We start from the raw sequence: 25796 nt of genomic DNA, 5'->3' as shown, positions 1-25796 counted from the left end.
AAAACGTAAAAGATTGAAGGAGAGAGGCATCTTGCTAAACAGAGTATCAACCAACCATAGCCAACCATTGACCGACAGTGTTGTGACAGTGCACAAGTCCCCCCCCCCCATGTATTTATTATTTTCTAAGTCCCTGTAATGCCATAATAAAGTTGCCAAATAGCAATTAATCTAGTGAATGTTTATAATATTTTAAATTACTAAACAGTAATATGAACATGAGTTGTTGTTTATCTACACGCCGTGTAAGAGCGAGTTGGTCCTCCAAACACTAGAGGGCGCTAGAGCCAGAGGCTTTGACGTGATTTGCGTAGAAGACCCTGAAGCGGATGTTGGTCCTTACCTCATGCAGTCAATGCCTGGAGCTTAGAACAACCTTTGGGCGGTTAGAGAATGGAGTTGAATACTACTAAACAGTGTTCGCCAATGTTATTGTCCTGCGGCGGCGGAGCAGGTTTGAACTCTTTCCTTATTTGTTAAAGTCCAAAGATTGTTAATGTGCGTAAATAATATGCAGGGAATTCTTGTGTGGCAAACCTTTGGATTGCTGTCGTGATTTATGGAGTGCTTTCACTAATGGGAGCACATTTACCAGAGGAACTGAAGTGAATGCATAACAGATTCTAATTCCTGAAGACGTGTGAATCTTTGACTCATATCCAAATAGCTATAATTTTGGTAAAGGTCCTGTTTGATCAAAGCTGTGCTACTGTTGGCTTTCACAAACCATAGTTAGCATGATTTCTCTACCTGCAGCTTTCAATGAGAAGCTTCTCCTCAAGCCTAAGACTGGTAGGAGCCTGCAAACAGAGAGACTCCCCCGAAGCAGCGGTAAGAGTTCTTTCTAAGGTGGTGTGTTTGCTGTCAGATGGGTGGAGCTGATGTGGTGCCTCTGGTTGTTCTCAGTGCTGGAACAGCTGCAGGGTTTCTTGCCTCGGATGGCCGAGGCCAACGAGAAGCTGAAACGACAGATGGAGCAGGCGCCTCCTGGAAGCTTTGACATCGAGAGTGTGGATGAGGATGACAGGGTCATAGAAATGGTGAGTTTTTCTCCGCTGCTTCCCTTCATCAGCTCCAGATGAAAAGAAATTACTTTGTTACAAAATTTGACTTGGTGTGAATTTCAAATGTTTTATTTTTTTTCCAACATACATTTAAAATCCCACTCTGATCATGTTTTGGTTCATTTTCAAAGCGTTCCTATTGGTCTTTTAAGGATGATTAGGCTGTTTTTAAGGTTTAATCATAAAACCTGTGTCCTTTTTACCTCTGAATTGTGGACGGGACTATTGATGTGGAGCAAGCCCACCCCTACTTACCGACATTCATTTGTTTACACTCTCTTCTGCTAGCTTACAGCCCCTCACAATCAGAGCTATCCAGCCGTACAGTTTAGATCCAGATTCCAGCTCAGACCAGGAAAACGAAGACCCACATGGATCTATTTATTTGCAGGTGGATGCATCAGAATGGGGTGGAGCAGGGAGCTTGTGACTTGCTACATGAAGCTTATTCTCTTAAGATTTGAAATACTCAGAAATTCAGTTTTAAGCTTAATTATCTTGAACTATGTCCTCCGTTGTGAGAAAAATGCCACAAGATACTGTTAAAAACAACAAAAACATAGTTTTCATTGGAGTGTTCCTTAACCACCCTGCCTCATGGGCAGGGCAGTGCCTCCGTCCAGGAGCCTCCATGGATTTCCACATCAAACACGGCCAAACCTAAAGTGTTTAGACATAAGAAATGTTGATGTTTTTAAAACTGGTTTACCGTTTAAGCCAGGGGTTCTCAAAGTGTGGCCCGGGGGCCAATGGCGGCCCGTGGGAAGATTTTTTGCAGCCCTCAATAAATCCTAATAGATGGGTATTAACCCTTGTGCTATCTTAGATGACCCCACCCTAACATTGACGTGTTCTCCCTACCATGACAAATGTGGATAAAGGTGGAAAGATTTCATTTAATCCATTGACACCAGTGAAGATCACAAATCATTGAAGAAAAAAGGTTCAGCGCACTGTCTAGTGGGTCTAGATGACCCAACTTCCAATGTTAAAGTGCCTAGGATAGCACAAGGGTTAAAACCAGCTGTAGATTGCTTGGAAAAATATTGCTTTGTGGTTTCTGGCGACATCTGCAGGAATAAATGGTAATTACACTCGGGTTTTAACGGTACAGTGTATTAATTTAACCTCAAGAGGGCAGACATTTTGTAATGAAAGGAAGGACCGTGACGACAGCAGTAGATAAGGAATCAGTACGGGATCCGGGAGTAAGCCCTGGCTGCAGCCTGCAGAACGGCTCAACGTAGTGGAATGCTGGAACGCTGAGCAATGTGAACACGCTGTGGAATGTTAACCCCGCCCACGTTGAGCCCGTGCATTTGATTCAACTTCGTCAGTGCAGTTGTGATTGCAGGAAAGGGGAAGAATAAGTGGAGCACATTTTGTGTCATTGGTAATTATATGAGGAAGAAAGAGAACAGAGGGGAGGAAAATTTGAATGGTGCAATGTTTTTTTTCACTCAAAAAAATGATTCAAGCCCCTCTTTCATGTAACACAATAAAATTGTGTTTGTTTTATTTAAAAATATTTATTTTAAAAGAATGTATCTACATTTAATTGACCTAACACAAAATGTATTAATAGTTTCCCCGAGAACTCCAGTAATCCAGAATAATTGAGTTCAAGTAAGGGACATGCTGTTGAATGCTGTTTCCCTGTTTCTCTTTATTTATTCTTTTTGCCGTCTTACGGCTACAATTTTTCACCTATTTTAACCATTCAGCTATTAAAATGTTCAACTCATTCGTCTAATGCCTGGTTTGACTTTTGGTCCTTCAAATCCTTCGACTTTTCAAAAGTGAAAACTTTCGTTCGTTTTTTCCACGTAAAAAACGAACTGTGGCATGAAATCGTTTCAACTCGGCTTCTCCCAATAAGACGAAACACGACGCGCCTCATTCATGTAAATAATGAATCTATTTCTTTATACCGGCGGCTCTATGACATCACTAAATTGTTAGCTCACTGGATAAGTTAGTGGGTTTAACATCCAGAGGTTCTGAGTTCGAGCTGGCTTCGGACTGCTGTTGCATGTTTTTTTTCCCTTGCCTTTCTTGATAAAAATTAAGTTCAATTGACTCAATTTTATTTCGTTACATGGAAGAATTTTCTTTGAGGTGGGGTTACTCATATTTATTGGATGGAAATCCTGCCCACAATTAAATTGAGTTCATCCAATGAGTTATTTTTTTGAGTCCGTGAGGCCAGACAAAATGTATTAACTCCCTAATACATGCACATGGAAACTTGTAAAAGGCATAAGAAGACAGCAATCACTGTATAAATTATCTAATTCAATTAATTTTTTTTTTTAATTTAGCGCCAATTCGAATTACAGACGTCTCAATGGGCTTCATACCGGTAATTGTAAGGTAAACATACAATGAAAAAGGGATCATGAACACAAAGAGTGCATTAGGATTAATACTAAACTTGAACAAAACAGATTAATCTAAACTGATATTCCTGCCCTTAGACCCCCCCCTTCACGGTAAGGAAAAACTCCTTAAAAACTGGTAGGTGGCAATATTGCACATGGAAACTTGTGAAACCAAAGAATAAGACGGGCTCAGCATGGGCGGGGTTAACATTCCACAGCATGTTCACATTCCTCAGCGTTTCAGCGTTCCACTATGTTGTGCAGTTCTGCAGGCTGCAGCCAGGGGTAGTTGGGATCCGGAGAGAGAGGCAGAGCAGGTTCCTTTGAGGGAAAACGTGTTGGCGAGAAAAAAAGGCGCTTTCAAGCTAAATGGACAAATGCTTACTTTGTCGAACCTCATAAAGTCCTGTGCCTTATTAGAAAGCAGGTCAATGCAATGCTCAAAGAATTCAAAATAAATCATCACTATGTTACAAATCATAAAGACGATGACAAATTTACAGGCGAGGAGCGCAACAATAAGCTCCAACAACAACAACGAGGCTATGCTGCACACCAGATGTCTACAAAAATGGCTAAATCCAGTGAAGCTGTGACAGAAGCTAGCTTCTTTGTGGCTTTGGAAATGGTCTGACGTAGCAAGCCTTTAAGTGACGGGGAGTTTGTGAAAAGGATGTTTGCTGAAAGTAGCTGACATTTTTTGTCCAGAGCAAAAGAAAAAGTTTGAATAAATAAGTCTGTCAAATGATACAATAACTAGATGATTAGAAAATCTGAACAGCAACCTCTGGGAAAACATCTGGAGGGCCTGATTTATTGTACAAATGACACTTGTTCATTAAAGTTGTTAAAAACAACTTTTTCTGTTTATCCATTTTTCCACCAATATTGGCTCCAAGAGTAATGTCCTAATGTGGCCTTCCGCTACTTAAACTTTGAGAACCCCTGGTTTAAGCGGTCCAATCTTTCTAAACACCAACCTGTATCAGCTAAACATAAATGTGTTGGTTTACCTCTCAGCCCCAGTTATCCATTGAATGGGGCTGTCACTAATGTTTGTTTGTTTCGATTAGGCTACAATTATTGTTTAAGTAAAGTGATGGGCAATTTTTTTACAAGAGATGATGGTGCTGGTAAACAGTCCGTAGAGGTTTGCGTCATGTGTGGTACTGCTAATGCTCGGCGTATGGTGCATTCACAGAAATGGAAACTTTACGTGTATAGTTCATGAATTTTAATTTAACCCTATAAAAGATAAAAAAGTTTAAGGCCCTAGGTAAGCTATATTTTAGCACAAAAAAAGCCATAATTGTCTCAAAAGCTAACTCCCTGCACTAAATCATTGTCTAAAGTTCCCATAGAAATAATAAGCAAAACACATTTTTCTGAAACTCGGTTTTACTTTATTGCAATTAGTGAAAACTAAAATATTTTACAATAATTGTTCCTCCTTTAGTTTGCAAAATAAATCTTGTTCATTTTTTGATTCCCTAATTGCAGAAAGAGTTACAAATTATACAGATTTCATGGATTAAGTGCCAGTTGTTTCTGTTCAGCATCTCTTTAAACTACAAGAACTGTTGGGACACAGTTTCCCACAATGCATTTTGTGGTCATTAAGTCGGCTCACATGTCGCCACCTGGGTATGTGGCGCTGATCCGGCTGGATGAAACCACATGGAGCGCGTTCTTGAACATGCGGCCGGTGTGAACATGCAGCATGAAACTAAAGTTTGTATCCGTCTTCTATGGTTGAGGAAGGTCTACGCCACCTTCAAAAGTTCCTGTTGTGCTTTGCGATCCCAATGACATAGTGGTTATTATAATAAAGAAAAATGACCAAAAAAACAATGCGCCGACAAAACCAGATTAGTGTCGACGATTTCTTACGTCTTCATCATCTGTGTTTTGTAATAACTCACTAATGCGGACATTGTTGTGTGTCTTGTCTGTGACTTTGCTTCATGCTCTGCTGTGGGAGACTCAGTCAGGGTTCTGCATCCATGTGCTCAAAGGAGAGAGTCATTTTCTGCTGCTTTTTCCTTCAGGGAGCCAGGAGCTTTTTCCTCTTGCTTTACCCAACATTTCTCTACCTTCAGTCAACATGTTGGTCTTCAAATGTTTAACTTGAGATTTCTTCCTTGTGTCTCCAGGATGTGGCCCTGGTAGAGCTGGAGTCGTCAGTTAGTGATTCAGAGGAGGAGGAGGAGGAGGAAGAGGAATCAGACTCTGAGGAGGACAGCAGTGAGATCACGGAGCAGAACCTCAAACTACCAGGACACACAGACAAAAAAAAGAACCCAATCATCCAGGTTCTCCAAGGGGAGGAGGGCGTCTAGCAGAACATCTTTCCATTTTTTAGTTTGAAAAACTGCAGAAGGAACTTTTTTTTCATTCTGAAATGAAAAGAAACGTCTTCCTGTCTGGAGATTTCGATCCTTTTCTCATCCCTATGGGAGAAAAATTATTTTTCGCTTTTCCTTTTTTTCATGAATCCCAGTAAGATTACCATAAACAGGAAGATGGAATATCTCAGGCTTCTTCCTCAGCAAAAGAAATTCAGAAAAATGGAGGATATTTCTTTGTGAACTCCATTTGTGGCAGACTCATTGGTTTTCTCCATAACGGTGTGAAGTTGATGATGTCGCAGGTTGTTGCAGTTTATCCCCAAAGGTTCCTCTACAAGCAGCTGAATGAGAGCCAGTTTCTCCTGCTGGTTGTCACGTCATCCTCTTGTTCCGGCCTCCTTCCTTCAGGTCTTCTGTTGACTTTGCAGCCTGTTGAAAATCTGTCTCTTTAAAATAACAGTTTCCATCAAATGTGTCATGAAATCAGAGACTTTGTTCCTTTGGACAGACTTTTTTTCTCAGCATCACAAATGAAAATGAGAATTTTCTTTCAAACATTTTTGAAGGGATGCATTTTATTCTGGTGAGACTTGTCACCCTTGGGTTGGGAGGCGTTTACTTCCCTTTGCTCCTTTTCCACAGCTCTACATTCACAGTTTTGTCACAAGGAAACAAACATCTAATTGGTTTAATTATACAAAATAGGGGGAACAATACAAATTTTCATGACAAATAATGTCCAAAATATCTGGAATATTTTTGTCCTTGTTTCGGTTTTAAAAACAGAATTTACAAAAGTGTAAACAGTGTTTAAAAATGTAAAAAAGATTTTACATCTGCAATAAATGACACAGCCTGAATTCTACTGGACAACATTTAGAAACACTTGTCAGAAAGTTAGATTTTAACAGATGAACTTGAAAGTGGTTTCATGCACAGGTAACGTTGGAAGGCACGCCGTTTCTTTCACAAGGTGACACTTGTGGTGCAGTGACTCCTGTTCAGCTCATTTCAGATGCTTTCATGTACCTTCGTCAGTCTAAACCCAGCAAAATTCAGGAACCTTCACATCTACCAGCTTCCATGCAAAATGTGAAAACGGTCAAAGGAAATCTTCCAACTGTCGCTGAAGAAGTTCACCTTTTGCTGTCCTGCTCTGATCGCTGGTCCACGATCGATGTTCAGTGTTCATCCTTAAGTACAGCCTTTAGCAGCTTTCATCATGGTTGGGGGGGGGGGGGGGGGTGATGAATTCAAACTGAAAAATCTTGCATTCCCAATCCAGGATTTAGGTAAACTTTAAAAAAAAAGACCCAATCCAAGTAGTGGCCAGTTTGTGTTCTTTTGTTTTGAACCCATGACCACAAACGCCCCACATCCTTTTAGACGTTCACTGAAACCTGGACATGCAAGTTGCTCAAAACCTTCTGATCCAGATGTGAGCCTGAGCTTCAGGGAGACTCCAGGCTTTAGTACTCCACGGTCACGGCTTTGGTCTTCAGGTATTCTGAGAGGGCGTCTTCTCCTGCAGACAAAGCACAGGCTAAACTACAGACCTTTGACCCCCTACACCGGCATGTTCTCATTTTCTGTCAGCGATCAGTGACCACTAGACAGCCTGAATACTGACCCAGGTCTTTGCCAAAGCCCGACTGCTTGAAGCCTCCAAAGGGCGAAGCCACATCGGTTTTGTTGTAAGTGTTGACAAAGACAGTTCCGGCCTCTAGCTGTTCGCTCACATACATGGCCTTGTTGATGTCACGGGTGAACACACCAGAGGCCAGGCCGTACTCTGTATCGTTGGCTCTCTGAAGAACTCCGTCCACATCCCTGACGTTGGGGAGGGGGTTGTGAGACAGCAGTTGGGATCTTTACAGATAGAAGTCACTGTGTTGACTTACCCATTTCTGAATTTAGACACCACCATGACGGGACCAAAGGACTCCTCTTTGGCTATGAACATATGGTCTTCCACGTCGGTGAACACTGTGGGCTGCATGAAGAAACCTGGGAAAATGACAGATGGTAAAAAAAAAAAAAAGGTTTATCCGTGTCATGAAGGTGTTAGCCTCAGAGGGGTTGGCGCGTTCTACCTGGCCTGTCGACCTGTTTGCCTCCATACACGAGTGTGGCTCCCTCCTTCACCCCGATCTCACAGTACTCCAGGAGCTTGTCTAGGTGGGCCTTGTGGTTCTGTGGGCCGTGATCAGTGGATCGATCCAGAGGATCACCAATTTTCATCTTCATAATTTCCTCAACCTTGAAAACAGGGAGAAGGGGAAACAGAGATGGAGCCGGGTTTTTTGAAAAGAAACTAAAAGACTAAGAATAAAAAGAATGACATTTACAAAACCCAATGACCAGATTCACTCTGCTATTTATCATGGCTTCACAAAACCAGAGTCAACCAGGCTAAAGCAGCTGGACCCAGCTAAAGCAGCTGGACCCAGCTAAAGCAGCTGGACCCAGCCTGACGTCTGATATACAGAGGAGTTCACGGTCAACCTGGTGTCCACCACCATGCTGAACAGGAAGGTAAAGATTACACACTGCATCACAGCATACAGTGGTTTAAAAAAACAAACTAATGAAATAGGGCTGGACAAAAATAATGGTACCCATAACTTAATATTTTGTTGCACAACCTTTTGAGGCAATCACTGCATTTAAACGGTTTCTGTATTTGTCAATGAGCCTTCTGCACCTGTCCACAGGTATTTTGGCCCACTACTCATTAGCAAACTGCTCCAGTTGTCTCAGGTTTGATGGGTGTCTTCTCCAAATGGCACTTTTCAGCTCCTTCCACAGATGTTCAATGGGATTCAGATCTGGGCTCATAGAAGGCCACTTCAGAATAGTCCAACGTTTTTCTCTTAGCCATTCTTGGGTGTTTCACAGTAGGGACGGTGTTTTTTTCATTGTATGCTTCATTTTTGAGTCTACAAACATAGAGCTGATGTGCCTTACCAAAAAACTCCAGTTTTGTCTCATCTGTCCAAAGGACTTTTTCCCAGAAGCTTTGTGGCTTGTCAACATGCATTTTTGCAAATTCCAGTCTCACTCTTTTATGATTTTCTGTCAACAGTGGTGTCCTCCTTGGTCGTCTCCCATGAAGTCCACTCTGGCTCAAACGACGACGAATGGTGCGATCTGACATTGATGTACCTTGATCTAGGAGTTCACCTTTAATGTCTTTGGAGGTTGTTCTGGACTCTTTGGATACAGTTCCAACTATCCGTCTCCTCCATTTGTCATCAATTTTCCTCTTCCTGCCACGTCCAGGGAAGTTGACTACTGTCCCGTGGGTCTTTAAGTTCTGAATAATATGTGCCACTGTCGTCACAGGAACTTCAAGCTGCTTAGAGATGGTTTTATGGCCTTTACCTTTACGATGTTTGTCTATAATTTTGTTTCTAATGTCCTGGGACAATTCTCTCCTTCGCTTTCTGTTGTCCGTGTTCAGTGTGGTACACACCTTTTCACCAAACAGCAACGTGACTATTTGTCTCCCTTTAAATAGGCAGACTGACTGATTATGGGTTTGAAAACAGCTGTGATGTCAATTAAAGAACATACCTGAGTTCATCATGACCCCCTGGGCAATTAGTTCTCAGTCTTTTATGGAGGTACCATCATTTTTATCCAGCCCTATTTCATTAGTTTGTTTTTTTAAATAATTCTGTTAATCAAAAACTCAAAAGTAATGGCTGATTTTGATTATTTAATTTTCAATACATTTTTAATTTATTGTTACTTTTGAACATTTCAAGTCATTTCAGTGACATTAACTGAGGGGTACCAACAATTTTATCAGCCACTGTAAATATGTTGCTGTTGTCGACGTAGACATGAGTCTATTGTGGTTAATGAAGTGTTTTCCTGTTGCATGATGGGGCAGAAGGGTGTCGGGGTTCAGTTTGGCTCACCACCCGGCGAATGTACTCGTCATGGATGGACTCCTCCACAAACAGACGCCCAGCAGCGATGCAGTTCTCTCCTTTGTTGAAGAACACAGAGCTCATGCCCTGCGGAGAAGCAAGCGCGTTTTTTAAGGATCTTTTAAAGCAGCTGTTTACATGAAGCTGACATATTATTTAATGATGAAAACAATCCTTTACTCAAGCTTCCTAACATGGATTCAGAGCTTAGAACTGACGGACAAGAATGTTTGGGAAACGCTCAACAAAAGCAGTCTCACTTTAAATCTGCATTTCCTCTCCACTCGAGTGACCTTTGATGGATCAGTCTGACAAAAATGCAAAGAAAGGAACAGATTTGCTCCTCACCATGCGCACGGCCTTGTCCATGTCACAGTCACTGAAAATGATGAGAGGGGACTTCCCGCCCAGCTCCAGAGAAACCTTCTTCAGGTTGCTGAGGGCACAGCTGAAGACCAGAGACGAAGAGGATCAGCAGCTCTGAAGTGCAGTAAGCAGACCAACAGGCTGTTACCTCTTCATGATCTGCTTGCCCACCGGCGTGGAGCCAGTGAAACCCAGCTTGCGAATGTCAGGATGGTCGGACAGACGCTGCCCCACCATGCCACCTAAAGAGAAGAAATCCCTCCAGTCTCTGCTCTCAGATGCCAACACAACACATCAGTCAACACTAACAAACGAGGCTGACTGTCTACAACAGTAGGAGATGAGACCTTCTGATTCCCATTTTTACGTCTGCTCATTCTTCCATCGCTGCAGGTACTATTGGAGTAAAAGGTGGAGTAAAAGTGGTTTGGATTATCCTGAAAACAGATTCTATAGGCAGAGAATTTGGAAATATGCAGCAAGAACAAACAAATTGTCAAGAAGGCAAATGTAGGACCGACTTCAAAGTGAAAGGATCTGAATTTAGACCTCCAATAAACTGTCCTTCGATGTGTGAAGCAGCAGAATCAGGAGATGTAAGACTTTAAACTGATGGGAACTGTTTGTTCAAAGAACGTTGGACCAAAGTTTTTTTAAACATGTTTTTCATGTTGTGCCTGCAGCAACCCGAGTTTAACCAGAAGATTCCGATCGGACTTCCTCCCAGCTCTTTACAACAAAAAGAAAGTGACAAATGGACTTGTTTACGAACATGAATCTGCTCAAAAGACCTTTCTATTTCTAAACAAACTCAAATAGAATTGTGAATAATGAGCTCAGCTTTTAGTATAATTTTAGCAGTATGCGTCTGAGCAGGACAGCCTTATAGACATGGCATCATTTTTTCGGTGTATACCGGAGCCTGGTAGAATATTAATGACTCCTTTAGGGATTCCAGCTTTCACAGAAAGCTCAGCAAACTTCAGCGCAGTCAGAGGAGTCACCTGGAAATGACACAAACGATTAAGTCAGAGGAGAAATGTCCTGGGAAGGAAACGGGACGACCTAAACATCTGATGGTGTGTACATTTACATGATATAGTTAACATGAAAACTTGGACACATGCAAATAGTTCAATATCGGAACATTAGAGAAAATGTCCACCTGTGCTGGTTTTAGCACTAACGTGTTTCCAGCTGCCAAACAGGCTGCACTTTTCCAAGCCAGCATCATGAGGGGGTAATTCCAGGGGATGACTATGGCACAAACTCTGCCGCACAAAGAAGCAGTTGGTCACTCATGACAGAAAACAGCGGACGGGATGTTTCAGTTCAGTCATAGAACTTCACCCCAGAGGCTCTTTCTTTGTGAAGGTCAGGTTGCGGTTGGGCCTGGCTTGGTTGATGGGAATGGTTTTGCCCTGTACACATAAAAAAAATAGCACAGATTTTATTGGTCTGATGACAGCGTGTGTTTCCAGGCTCAAAGAGAACATTGCCCCACCTGAATTTTGTCACACCAGCCAGCAAAGTAGCGGAAAGTCTGAATGGACATGCCGACGTGAGTCTTCAGAGCAAGCGTGTATACAGCTCCAGAGTCGATGGACTCGATGGTGGCCAACTCCTCCTGATGCTCCTCCATCAGGTCTGCAAGCCTGAGGGAAGGAGCTGGAGGTGACTTTTACAGGTTTTCTATAGAAATCAGCAACGCTAGCGTTTTTAACGACACCGAACAGTCAAGAAGAAATATAATATAGAGACTATATGCATCTGGTTGCCTACATTCCTGCCAAACTGCAGTTTTTCTTCTTTTGAAAAGCAGATCTATGAAGTGACTTTGAACGCCCCGCAGAAACCCTGGTGCAGTCTATGAAGGCTGGTTTACCTGGAGCAGCTTTCAGTCTAGAGTTGTAATCCGAACATAAAAACATTTGCATGGTTTTGCCTCTAATGTCATGTGAAGACACTTTTCTGGTCATTAAAATCCATGTTTCTCTTAACCCGCTATCCTAGGCACTTTAACATTGGGAGTTGGGTCATCTAGACCCACTAGACAGTGCGCTGAACCTTTTTTCTTCAATGATTTGTGATCTTCACTGGTGTCCATGGATTACATGAAATCTTTCCACCTTTATCCACCTTTGTCATGGTAGGGAGAACACATCAATGTAAGGGTGGGGTCATAGGATACCACAAGGGTTAATGTTTTTATTTTGCTATGGAAAAACCCTGTCCTCCAGGGGGAGCTGCTCACTTGTAAAGGAGACTTCCTCTGTCTCTGGGGTTCATCCTGCCCCAAGGCCCGTTGTCAAAAGCTTCCTTAGCAGCAGCCACTGCCCGGTCCACGTCACCCACTGCTGCATAGGAGACCTTACAGATCACCTGCATGAAGAATCTTCTATTAAACAAAATGTACTGTTCAAGCTGAGAAGACAGGAGCCAAATCCTCTGTGATATCAGACAGAGTGAAAGGAGGAACAGGTAGACTCACAGATCCATCCGTAGGGTTGATAGTACTGTAGGTCTTGCCATCTTCTGCATCCTCAAACTTCCCGTTGATAAAACACTGGTATGGCATTTTCACTGTCATGTTGTTGACTTCTTTGGTTGCCTAAAAGAACCAGAGAGTTTGCTGAGAAGCTAAATGAAAGGATGCAAACTCACAGATTACTCCTTATGGCTTCATCCCAACTCAGAAAGTTCTCTGCAGAAACCCCTAAAGTGCCTCCGTCACAGGGAACGCTTGTTTCTTACTCTCAGGTCTTAAACATCCTTCATTCAAGAGCTTGTTTTCTGACTCTGTCTCCTTAGCCTGAATCCATCCATCTCCTTAGGAGTCCACTGTGCGTAAATGTGGTTTTGTGTGTGTGTGTGTGTCAGGTGATTGGAGTGTACTATTTAAAGATTTGTTCACATAAGACATAGGAGCCATTTGGAATTCCAGCTTATGTTTTAGCTGCTGTAATCTGTATTTAGTATTTGTACGTTTTTGATAGTCAAGTGTACAAGTACAAACATGGTCTTGTCACTATGTTCCTTCTCAAACCTAACTGTACCACTTCCTGGCTTGTTGAGTGTTAAATCTGCTGATTGGACTAACATAATCAATGGTGAGCTCCTCCTCCTGGTCTTCTCCCCTCAGCTTGCGTACAAATATCTGGATGAAGTCCTGGAAGGTGGTGGCCATGTATACGTCCTCATTCTGCAGCTGAACACCGGCACACTTCTGCTTCACCTCCTCTACCAGCCTGCACACAGTAAGGTCAAACCAAATCCACTTTCCCGCACACAACTGGACTTCCTTAAAAGCTCACAGCTTCTCTGAGGTCATCTGCCTATGAACTTGATGACCTTTACAGCTTCTGTGAGGTCATCAGGTGCACAGAGTGACAGACAGGTGTCTGAAAAACCAAGAGGAAATCAGGAAACTCATCGGGACACAGTCAACCATAGTGATATTCATAAAAGAAATGACTTTTTAAGGCAGACATTTAAGTCTTCAAGTTTTTTCTGGATTTTGACTTTTGTTCATTTAAATAGGCTCAGTTACTAATGGGGACTGTTGCATTCATTTAGATTTCTCCAATGAGCAGTTCAAATGTATGATTCCCTCCTCTATCTTTAGACCTCAGTAAAGAGCACAGCACATTTCAAATCATTATTGTTTCAGTTGAGTCATTTCAAAATCCTTCATGGCACTTCACCCTCACCTGACAACATCCATGGAGGCAGCTCCAGACTTAAAAAAGTCTGTGGTGTCCACGATGGCCGGCACGTTGCTGAGGATGGCCTTCCAGATGTTCTTTAAGTGGAAAGAGAAGAGCCTTATTTTACTCACTTAGATAGTTTGTTGATTTGAGAAAGACAAAGATCTCCTTGCCCTTATTTCCTCGGCCATTTGCTTCTCCTCGTTAGTCAGCTCCACAGATGAGTTCTCTCCAGAGGAGAAGTACTTGGAAGCAGGAATCATCTTTCCATCTTCAAACTGCAGGTTCTTCACTAGGAGCTGAGCGTGGAGTGTGAACCCATAAAAGCAGAGAACACAGGTTATTCTGATCTGTTTCAATAATGGAGCTGCAGAGACCTGGTCAACAGAACCAAACGGAGTAAAGAAAGTCAGAAGTGACACTTACAGCCTTCCCGTCATTTCCAAACAACACCAGCCCGTTCTTTGAGATAATGCCAGGTTGGGACGCTCCCTCGATCTCCAGGGGCTGGCCGGCTGGGACCGACCCGCTCAGCATGGATGAGCCATAGAAAGTCACCGACTGAAAGACAGTAACTTTAACCACTGATGTGACTGAGAATGCACTCCATCTGCAACAGTGACTGTTTAAAGAGGCATGGATTCAAAAATACAGTCAAATAACTTCTGCTCCAGCCAGCAAATGCATGCAGACAAACCAGTGCCCAACTTTAACTCACAAAAACACATCTTTGTCTTTTATTCTAAGGAACCAGTGGACAAAGTAAGTTCATGATTGACATCAACATTCCAGCTTTTCTTCAAAAAAAGGAAATGTATGATCCTTTAGAAGTGCTGGTGGTAATTTTTTGTTAATGTTGTGTTTGTCTCTCCTGAGCTTTTAGTTATGAGAGCATGGCATCAGCGGGAACCCTGAAAAAAAGGTCGTGTCCTCGTGTTTGCTGTGAAATGAGGTCTGAATACAATACACTTCCCAGAAGTGAAGCAACGTGAAGAAGAGGAGTTGAGTACATGACATCCCTGCTGTTCCTGCCTAATCCACTGTCATTGTCTGGTTTTGTTACACATAAACATGAAATATAGGTTGGGAAGAGCACATTGTTGGGACAATAAACGCTGTCATCGTTTATCTTTCGTGGTCTCAGCAGTCAGAGTGCAGGCTGCCAGAGGCCTGGCCTTGCCAGAAAACACACCTGACCACCGATGAGCGCCCAGGCTCCGGGGACTTTGTCGTGGCCTCGGATCCAGTTGTGGATGGCCTTAGCTGGCTGGGCCAAGTCAACCTGGGAACCACAGGGAGAGACTGGTTTTGTTATCTACATGACTCAGAATGAGGGCAAAGTCAAACAGCTGGCTGCTCCTAGATGAACAGAGCGTGGAAAATTACTGAGGAAAGCAAACCTCTCCCTTATGGTTAGCACAGTGAAATATGCTGCTGGCTACGTGGCTGCAGGAGAGAATCGGCTCAGCCTCTGTCCGTCTGTCTGTCTGATCCAGTGTGAGGCGGCAGAAGCAGTCCTTCAGTGCATGAGTGTTATGACAGAGCAGGCAGAGCCGGCAGGTTGTGTGATGCAGCCTAAGGCTTAGCCCGAGCTGATATGCTTGGTATCTTCGTAGGACTCTCACCCTGGCGTTGGATTTCCTCTGGATACCCTCGTAGCTCGCACCCTCCTCCGGCTGAGGAATTCTGGGGGCTTTTCCATCAGCAATGAGCTGCACAGACTCCACCTACGGCGAGACAGACAGCTCAGTCTGACATTTGGGTCTTATCTCCTTCCAAGATATCAGAATCTCTCTTGTCCAAAGAAGTCTTGAGCAGAACTTCCTCGGCAGTTTGAGGGATGGAGATCCAGATTCCAGACAGTTACCATGGCTTTGATCCCTTCTGGGAAGAGGAAGCGGTTGTACAGTGTGTCCACGGTGTCATCAGGCTCCACCGCACACTCTCTCTGCAGCAGGATGGGGCCGGTGTCCAGCCCATCATCAGCCCAGAACACAGTAAAACCAGCTTTTTCATCTCCATGGATCAGGGTCCTGAAGGCAGAAAAAAAAAACAGTTATTTTGATCTATTTTAGAAAACATTCTAGCAGATCATTTATTTTAAAAATCAGCATTTTCTTGTATCTGTTATTTATCTAGGTTGTTCTTAGATTCTTATCCTCTCTTCCTGTTTTTCCATGTCCATAAAGCACTCTTGTTTGTACAAAACCCCAGCTTTTGACCATTATGAAATAATAATAACATTTTATTTGCTTTATGTGCCCCTTTCTCTCCGAAAAAGATGCTGTGTAAGAAATAAAAAGATAAAGACACATGGGTGTCAGAAACTGGAGGACCCACAATGCAGGAGACTGGGTCTGGTGGCAGAAACCTTATCATTTAATGAATATACTGTAAACGGGACAAAACCAAGAGAGCAACAAAAAGAGGATAAGGCAGATGATGTGGCAACGACCAGCTGAAAACAAGACCCTTAAATAGACTGAGGACTACTAACAATTGGTGTGGATGATTGACATGAACCTGGAGTCAAAACTCGACCTGAAAAACCAAACTAGACCACAGAATCCTTTCAACAGGGGAAGAGTGGTGATCCAAACACTCAGTTCTTTCTGTTTCTATTCAAAAACTCATGATTCCATCCAAAGGCTTCAAGATGACTTTAACAAACAGCAGAACATGCAAAGAATGAGCTGGTGATCAGGAGTTAACCAATGACGTGGCAGTTTTGCTTTATACTTAAGAAAAAAAAACCTCAGCGTGCAAAATGTGTTTCTTTTATAAAACGTTCCCAGGTCATCTTTGTAACTTAACATGCTGCTGTTATCTGGTTTATTTGGTAATTAGTTATAAAGCTTAATTTTAAAATGAATCCCTGTTTAATAAGTTTCATCAATGACACAAATCTTGTTTGGCTACATATACTTGAACTTTAACTGTAAAAAAAGAATTACTTTAAAATGAGTGCGTCCTCCTACAGCCTCAAGTACACACTATTACTGAAAGTTTTAGCAAGTTTTTATAAAACTGCCTTAATTTCGAGGTTTTGTGCTGCAACAGTCCTTAAAAATTCCCACCGGATCTCAGAAACACTGAACGATAAAAGTGGTCACTCCGCTGGTCACTCCAGTAACGATGGTACAGACATGATCAGAGGTCCTGCAGCGTGATTTGAACATCAGATGCGGCGTGTCGCTCTGGCAGCAGTACGGTTTGAGGGGTATGGCGCGTCCAGAGTTAAAAAAAATCTGAACTTTGACGCAGAATACGCATCGCATCAACCAATCAGAAACTTAGCTTTGTCCTGTGAGGTGTTCAATGATGCGAGTCCAAAACCAACACGGAGGAGAATCTGATCGCTTCCTCCTGAACTTAGTAAAAAATTTTTCTTATTTGCATTAAGACGAAGATAAAACAATACTCTAATTTCATTTTTTGTCTTCCTTGGACTAATGCGGGAAAGTAAGTTGTCAAACTGGGTCACAGACAGACAGAAGTACCCCTGAAAGTGGCGTCATTCAGACAGGCATTGAAAGGGAATTCGCTGCGCGTTGAAAGAGAGGCATCAAAAAGGGGGTTTATACAAATATACACCCTGGTTATCCGAAGATATATACCCTCTATTTGTAAAACTAAAACATGTCCAACACAAAAGGCCTCCTGCTCTCATTTGTTTGCTCAGTTTCTGGACAGAACAAGTAAAAAAAAAAGAAAAAAAGAAAGAGAAGCGTCTGTCTTGAATTTGGCGTGCAAATGCTGTTCGGTATGAACGCAGCTTTACACTACTTTATGTTACTGAAAAACATGAGTTTTGCCATGAGTTACTGCCAACACAGGTAGAGAGCAGACAGGCCAGAGGATCAGACGCAGAACATGTGCTCCTTCTCCAGAACAGCAAACAGATATAAGAAACCAGGGCTTTTGCATCCCCCTCACCAGTTGATGGCAGAGGCTCCTCTGTGCAGGGGCAGGATGGAGGGGTGATAGATGATGGAACCGTGCTTGGGATGGTCAATAACATTCATAGGAATGAACTGGGAGCAGAAAGGCATGACGTTGAGCTCCGCCCCCACAGACTTGTATGCGTCCACCACCTCAGGGAGGGGCTGCCCCTTGTTCCGCCACCGTGGAAACTTGAACAGCGGTGTCCCGTCTTTCTCTGCAGCCACCGCTAAGAAAACAGAGAAAGCTCAGAGTTGCAGCCTGTATCTACAAATCCTTCTCTATTAAACCCAAGATGAAGATGAAGCATTTTGAGGATTTACAGATGTGAGAGCTTCATTGAAGACATTTTCTGTTTGACAGCATTTTCTCAAAAGCTTCAAGTAAAGAGAAGGGAGGTTTTCTAAAGAGACCAGAGTTCATCATCCCCAGTCTTTTGAATGTGTTTGAGTTCCCTTCAGGTTTTGCTGCTCTGTCATGTCCTTCAAATGAATCAGTCTGCTCCTACCCAACTCATTATTAAAGCATCAGCACAGAAAAGAAAATTCTATAAAACAGCAGTCGCTGCTTGATGTTAAAATCTACACTACCATTCAGAGGTTTGGGGTCACCCAGACAATTTTGTGTTTTCCATGAAAAGTCACTTATTTACCAAATGAGTTGTAAAATAAATAGAAAATATAGTCAAGAGATTTACAAGGTTAGAAATGATGATATTTATTTGAATTCTTGTTTTGCTTTGGTCAAAAATCTTCCGTTTGCAGCAGTTCCAGGTTTGCAGAAGTCATCTGGAAACATGTACCCCACTCTTCAAGAAGCCCCTCCCACATGTTGGATTGGCTGGATGGGTACTTCTATGGTACCATACGGTCAACCTGCTCCCACAACAGCCCAATGGAGCTTAGATCTGGTGACTGCGCTGGCCACTCCATTATTGATGGAATCCCAGCTGCTGCTTCTTCTCTAAATAGTTCTGCACAGTCTGGTGGGGTTCTTTGGGTCATCTTCCTATTGGAGGATGAAACTGGCTCCAATCAGGCGCCACAGGGTATGGCATGGCGTGAAATAGAGTGAGAATCTTTCTTATTTAAAGTCCTTCTAACCCTGAATAAATCTCCCACATTACCAGCACCAAAGCAACCTCAGACCATCATGTTACCCCACCATGCTTGACAGATAGCGCCAGCGTCCAGCATCTTTTCAGTTGTTCTGGGTCTCAAAAATGTTTCTGATCCAAACCACTCAGACTTCTACTCGTCTGTTCATAATAGGGTTGTGCCGATGGACGATATCATCGTCCATCGTGATGGGTGACTGACATCCCGATGGAGAGACCACCATCGTGATGCCACGCCCCCGCCACGTTGCGCGTCGACACCATAAGCCGCGGTTACATGTACAAAATATCTTGATGGGATCAATGGTCGGATTAGAATCCAACCGTGTAGATGGGCCCAGAAAAATGTTTTCAGACTATAAAAACGTTCACTAAGGTCACAATTTCGGTCGGAATAAATCATTCGCACATGCGCAGTATTCGCACATGCGCAGTTTGAAAACCGGAAGGGGATACAACTTCCGCCGAGCAGCTTTTTTTCCAAACTTTATTGAATGTAACAATTCAATACAAAACGATAACAGCGCTGAGCGGCTATATATATTGACATGTCAGCTCGGTAAAATACGAGATGATCTTCTAAACGTGCTTTTAATAATTTTACGGTTATTATGAAACACCTGTTCGCTCATCATTTGAATTTTAATCCGTGTGGTCAGTGCTTTTTCTGAACGAAGCCAGGATTAGCAGTATGCTAACATGGGCTAACAACATTAGCTTTGGGTGGCGCTGCATCCTGTGAATAACATCAGCCTTTATTTAGTCGGGACACGACTGGAAACACAAATCCACGTGATCGCTTGAATGTTTTCTAAGGACTGAGCGACATTTCTGCTTTGATGCTCAAACCTCTGTCTGCTGACGATCCGTGCTGTGCTCAGACACGTTTAGACCCGGTTCTGAGTTCGGTAGCTAGTACCCCTAGAGCTGCGGGACGGATCGCAGTCTTAAATCTCCCACACATACCGCTCATGTACCCCCCCCCCCCCCTTCCCATCAAACACAAAGCTGTAAATCCGCACTCCGCCGGTCCACTCCGCTAAGTGCGGGAGTGGACTACTTCTTTTCTATTTTGTTTGTTACTTTTTCTGTTAAAGTCACTTCCCTCAGTTTATACTGGATCATCGCGGATTAACCATTAGTTGGGAAATAAAATGAAAAAAGCAAAATAACGAATAGCAGTTATATAAGAACGAAAAATGTAAAAAAATACCACCCCCACCCCCCCCCCCCGACGATGTCATCGTCCATCCCGATGGTTGACAGCAAACATCGTCAACGGCCAAATTAGGGGACATCGCCCAACCCTAGTTCATAACACTCATAACATGACCAAACTTCCTATGTCCGATGTCTGTCACTCTGCCCTGAAGGCCAACATCCCGAAGTCGCCTCTTCACTGTAGATGTGGACACTGGTACTGTTTCATGAGCTGCCAGCTGAGGACCTTTTGAGACTGTAGTTTGTATGTGTCTGATGTAAGGCTTCCAACTTAGTTTGTCATCGATAACAACCCCCATGTGCTAAACATCCAACAGGAAGTATCAGCTGCTAGATATGCAGAGTAAACGGTTGGGTCTGAGGGGCCATTCACTCCTGGAAGCATGCAAGAAGCAGCAGTCTGTACCAGACATTCTGGTTCCTACCAGGTCTACCCGGTCTAACTTACACACTGGTAGAGTTCAACGTTTACTTCAGTCCCACAGCTGTACTGCCGTGCAGCAGATGAAGCAGCAGAGCCCACATAAGGCGCCAGAACAGCCCTAAACAGGATAAGGGCCTGGTTCTGCAAGGCTCCGTCAGTCCAGACAAGAGAAGCAGAAAATGAGGGGAAAAGGTGGAGAAGTGACTGACAGAAGTGGACGATGCTTTGTGGAGAGATTGCGTGAGCCTCCCCTCGCACAGACAATGGAGCCACTATCCATGAACTGACACGGATGAAGGCCTGTTTTGTTCAGAGGCACAGGGGAGTCAACATGCATCTACCTCAGCCAAAGCACAGTCTGTGGTTACGCTGACCAGGTCAAACACAGGGAGCAGGAGGACTGGGGCTACCTACAATCCTCCTGGATCCACTGAGTGTACTTCCTGCAAAAACACTAGTTTTAGAGAACATTTGAAATATAAAGGGCTTTAGGACCATGATGGAGTGAAAGGATTAAGTTTAAAAGGTTCATCTGGGCTGCAGGTTTTCCTTTTTCTGTCAAGAAAGTTTGATCCTCCTCTTTACGCCTCATTTCTATTCATTGTTGAGTCATCATCATCCAGAATCACAGAGAAAGTCCAGCTGTTGATTTCCTTCCACAGACTCCAGCTGATTCAAGCAGCTCAGCTTCAAAGTGAAACACTGAGGTTGCTCTGGATTCCAAATACTAACTCATCAGGGCTCGACATAGCCATTTGTCCGCTGGCCCGGTCCTGTTTTTCGAGCAGTACGGACCACAAGACTTTATTTTTTACTTGTCCGCTCGGGCCACTAAAATATCTAACAATTAATACATTTTTCACCTTTTACAATAAAGTATATTTTGCGAAAACGTGTAGATTTACCTCGTCTTTATAATTCACGTTTTCTGCTAGTCCTGTGTTCAGACTTCAAGGGTTTCTATGGGAAGCCTTTTATCACTCTTCTCCTCCTCTCCCGCCTGCGCGCGCGGCTGCCACTGCCGAGCACCACGCGGCACGCGCTCACTCAATTTTTTTTTCAAACTTTATTGAATGTAACAATTCAATACTAAACAATGTTAAACAGCAACAACGAAGGAACAAGCCAGTGGGTTATTATTACATTTTAGGCAGATATATTTAAACTGACACACATATCAGCGCGCCCCCTGGTGGTTTTTCACCGCGATGATCATAAATCCAACACCGTCACTGAAGAGAGACTGAAGCATGTCAGAGATGTGGAAGACATGGCAGGAATAGATAGGAATATGTTAGATGGAGTGACGGGTGGAATTAGTAGTATGGACAGCAAGATATTTAATGAATGCATTGAAGATGAAACTGTATGCACTAAGCTTTAAGCTGAATGTCAAAGAATCAAAGGCAACTCAAAATACCTGAATCTCAGACTCAAATGGAGTATAAGGTCAAACTACTTAATTTTGTTTTTCTTTACAACACTGTAAGCAGTAAGTATTTCTAGTTAGCTGAATGATCTCAGTAATTTAATTGTATTTAATTTTCAATTATTTAATTTAATTAGGTAACTAAAGTAACTAAAAAGTAAATGTAACTTTGCAACAGTAACAAAAAGCAGAACCTTAAGGCAGTCAGGGCAAAAAAGTCAATAAAACTTCTTAACTATTGATTAGGAACAAATGTGAAATAGCAGTGATTAGAAGCAGCATGAAAACTTCTTAACTAGTGTTAACTACTACACTGCAGCGCTCTCTTCAAAACATCTGAAACAGACTAGAGCAGATTTAAGTTTGATATGCTCTATTTTTAGTCATTGAAAAGTGTATAAATAAGTGCTAGATGTCACCAGAATGCACCAAATTGCACCATATTAAAATTTTCCGGGGGGGCATGCCCCCGGACCCCCCTAAAGTTGCAAGCACCTGCGGAGCGGCGGGTCTCGCTGTGCGCGGTGTCGGGCCAGTAACTTTCAAAAACTACTGGCCCTGTGGGCCAGTGCAAATTTCTGGGCTATGTCAACCCCTGCTCATGAATGTAACCTGAACAGAGGATTTACCTCTTATGTCCTGTTGGAATTTGTACTTTAAATCTATCGGGAACATTTATTGCAAAGATCACATGAATAAAGGTATAATTCATCCTAAATAACAGTTTAGAAAAAGTCAGAATTCTGTTGTTTTTAGATTTTGCATAATTTTGTATTTAATATGTTTTATTGTATTTAAGATAAACTGTAAATGTATTGATAAACAACAGGAACTCTTTAAACTGTTTAAAAAAGGACCATAAACATCTGCTGTTTTTGGTTTTCTGTGCTCGATTAAGGCCATTTAGGGATGGGGAAAAAAGCGGGAAAAGCTCACCAAGGGGGTCCGCTTTGCCATCTTTGTCAGGGACTGTGAACACCCCCACGACTTTGTGGCCCTGCTTCCTCAGGCTGCTGTACACCTCCTGTCCAAACAGACTCTGACCAATGATGGCCAATTTCAGCTTCTTCTGGTAATAATGCTGTAACGAAAGCAGAGATTCAGTCTGAGGGGATTCATCTTTACCTCTGGCCTCTTATGGGTCAAACATGGACCCTGTTTTAAGGTGGAATTCACCTGGAGCACCTTAAACACACTATGTGACACAGATTCCTCCTCCACCTGGCTCAGGTGTTTTCTACAGGTCCTGAACGTCAACGGGAGCCTTGGAAGAAAGCCCGTAGGAAACCACCTGATCATTTCTATACAAACGTTATTGCAGTTCCGGTTATGTCTTCTGAGGGAGAAGACCCCCCCACCCCCCGCGGGTCCGGGCAGCGCATGTGCGGGGAGTGTCATGTTTCCTGCACAGGTGCGCAGGCTTACGTGACAGCTCCCGCCAGGCTCCATCAAGCTCTCACGTGAAGGAGCCAGAGCCTCCTGCAGAACAGCGCACGCGGCAAGACGCGCGCGGGGGAGTGGACCTGTCATCTGCGACCCCCCACCCCCCACCTCCCTCCCTTCCCCCACCCCTCAAATGAAGGGCCGGCGTCTTCTGCATGAAACTGTCAGCTGCATTCCTGATGCCCGCTAAGAGCAGAACCGGGGCCGACCCCACGAGCCCGGCGGGACGATGCACAAACCGAGAGCTACTCACGGAGGAGGTGGAGAATTTCCTGAAGACTTGACTTGCCGTCCACAACATAATGGCGGGGTTTAATATGTGAGGAGCTAACAGACAGAGTGGAATCGCGCGCGTGCCGCCGGACCTTATCTGCGCGTCGTTGTGCGCCGGATGACAACGAGCAGGCGGGGCGGTCCACTTATCATGGACTGGGCTTGCAACAGCCAGATTAGACCCGTCAGCAACCGGTCGACGGTGTACGTGCTGCCATGCAACGTACGTGCGCGAGCACGTGGTGATCCCGGAGCGCGCGTTCAATGCGCGCGCTGGATGACTGAAGTTATTTTTAGGTCCTGAAGACGTGTACCCCCCAAAACACGCACATGCTCACTCGCACACTCATACACACTTCACCTCAAAAAACTAGTTTCTTTTCATATTTTAATTTTAAAATACCTCTGAACTTTTAACTTTTTTCTCTTTTCTTTTTTTGAATAAGTCTGAGTACTATTGTGGAACTGTCCAGTTTATGGAGCAATAAAGGCTAGTGAACTCGTAAAAAAATAAAAATCAACACCTTAATAAATTCAATTTCTTGCAGAAATGTTTTTAATAGTCTTATTGCTGAAAATTGTAGCTGCTGTTGTCAAATTGTTATCAGAAACAGTAGCAGATACACAAAAAACTGAAGGAATAATAAAAAACTGTTGAGACTAATTGCAGCTAAGCTTAGCCAGCTGGAATTATTAGTTATCCTAATGCTATCATCAGATACATTAGCTACAATATTTTAGTGTACATACCAATATTTAAACAGCTGTGGTTCAAGCCAGGATATCATTGTACCAATCCCAACCCTGGATGATTCCAGAAGGTTGTGTCAGGAAGTCAATTCAACCTAAAATCTTTGCCAAACCAAATATGTGAATCAGACCTATGATATGCATACCGGATAGGTCGAGGCCTAGCTTACTAATGACCACCATCAGTGCTGTTCACTGACAGAGGGCTGGTGGAAATTTGACTACTGGTGTTGGTAGAAGAATTAGAGCAGAACGGTGTGTTGGTAGGAAGAGAGAGAAGAGGAAAGTCATGAGTGTTGGACTGAGAGCAGAGACTTTGAATGTTGGAACATGTTAGTTGACATTATAGCAAGAAGTTTAGGAGCAGGGTTAAAGTTGTTCTACACCATGGGTCACCAACCCTGTTCCTCATGGGCTATCGCCCTGCTTGTTTTGCAGCTACCCCTGTTTAACCCTTGTGCTATCCTTGGCACTTTAACGTTGGGAGTTGGGTCATCTAGACCAACTAGACTAGACAGTGTGCTGAATCTTTTTTCTTCAATGATTTTTGATCTTCACATGGTGTCCATGGATTACATGAAATCCTCTCCACCTTCATCCACCTTTGTCATGGTAGGGATAACACGTCAGTGTAAGGGTGGGGTCATAGGATAACACAAGGGTTAAGTAGATTATGATTAGCTGGATTGAATAAGCCCAGTTTCTGATTGACTGAACAAACCTGATCTAGGTGAGCAACAATTACTGAAGCAGGGTTAGCTGCAAAACAAGAAGGGTGGTAGTCCACGAGGAACAGTGTAGGTGATCCCTGTTCCACACAATATTACAAAAGGTATTGGATCACCCATCCAAATGATCAGAAACTGATACAGAAGGACAACAGGCTAACTCCAAAATTAAGAGAGTTACAGTAATCAAGCCAAGATGCAATGACACCATGAATTACTGTCTCAAAAGGACTTTTAGATAAAAAAACAGCTTTACCAACTGCTTCAGATAAAAGAAGCTGGATTTTACCACTGAGCTGATTTGACAGTCAGGTTTAAAGGTGATAGTAGAGGGGTCAAAGGCCAACCAAGGGGCTCATAATTACTTGTATACTAGGTTGGGTGGTAAAGAGGGAGAGACTGACCTTTACAGGTTACCAAGGCAGAGAGACTGAAATGGGAAGGACATGGACAGGTTAGGGTGATTAGGGAAAAGGATGGTAATGTATTGGCAGGTGTCAGTAGTTTAATGGAAAGATGGAAAGAATACTTTGAAGAGTTGATGAATGAAGAACATGAGAGAAAAGAAAGAATAGGAGAGGTGACTGTTGTGGAGCAGGAAATAACAAAAATTAGTAGGGGTGAAGTGAGGGGGTCATTGAAGAGGATGAAGAGTGGAAAGGCAC

At 43.2% G+C, this 25796-nt stretch overlaps 2 protein-coding genes across 3 annotated transcripts; one reads left to right on the top strand and one right to left on the bottom strand.

Annotated features, from left to right (window-relative positions):
• Positions 1 to 258: 258 nt before the first annotated feature.
• On the top strand, positions 259 to 6661 carry c23h12orf45 (chromosome 23 C12orf45 homolog). The gene is made up of 4 exons (XM_004082959.3): positions 259 to 454; positions 757 to 831; positions 907 to 1040; positions 5599 to 6661. The coding sequence occupies exons 1-4, from the start codon at positions 394 to 396 to the stop codon at positions 5782 to 5784; spliced, it is 456 nt and encodes a 151-aa protein (XP_004083007.1). The 5' UTR covers positions 259 to 393; the 3' UTR covers positions 5785 to 6661.
• On the bottom strand, positions 6342 to 23879 carry aldh1l2 (aldehyde dehydrogenase 1 family member L2). Of its 2 annotated transcripts, none has more exons than XM_023952628.1 (23): positions 23634 to 23879; positions 22874 to 23018; positions 17741 to 17975; positions 15672 to 15837; positions 15430 to 15531; positions 14997 to 15086; positions 14231 to 14365; positions 13978 to 14103; positions 13808 to 13899; positions 13198 to 13345; positions 12589 to 12708; positions 12352 to 12479; positions 11602 to 11752; positions 11448 to 11518; positions 11263 to 11368; positions 11014 to 11101; positions 10246 to 10339; positions 10080 to 10179; positions 9720 to 9818; positions 7887 to 8052; positions 7695 to 7800; positions 7424 to 7623; positions 6342 to 7318 (listed from the first exon to the last, which is right to left on the bottom strand). In XM_023952628.1, exons 1-23 carry the CDS (start codon positions 23679 to 23681, stop codon positions 7263 to 7265), a joined length of 2772 nt encoding a protein of 923 aa, XP_023808396.1. In that variant the 5' UTR covers positions 23682 to 23879; the 3' UTR covers positions 6342 to 7262. The 2 variants fall into 2 exon arrangements, with proteins under 2 accessions (XP_023808396.1, XP_023808395.1); XM_023952627.1 differs by lacking the exon at positions 23634 to 23879 and adding an exon at positions 23114 to 23414.
• Between the last annotated feature and the right edge of the window lie 1917 nt (positions 23880 to 25796).

This window comes from Oryzias latipes, chromosome 23, assembly GCF_002234675.1.
Source record: "Oryzias latipes chromosome 23, ASM223467v1".
Classification (NCBI taxonomy): domain Eukaryota; kingdom Metazoa; phylum Chordata; class Actinopteri; order Beloniformes; family Adrianichthyidae; genus Oryzias; species Oryzias latipes.
Note: the sequence above shows the minus strand (reverse complement) of the source record. Positions and strands in the feature narration are given on the sequence as shown.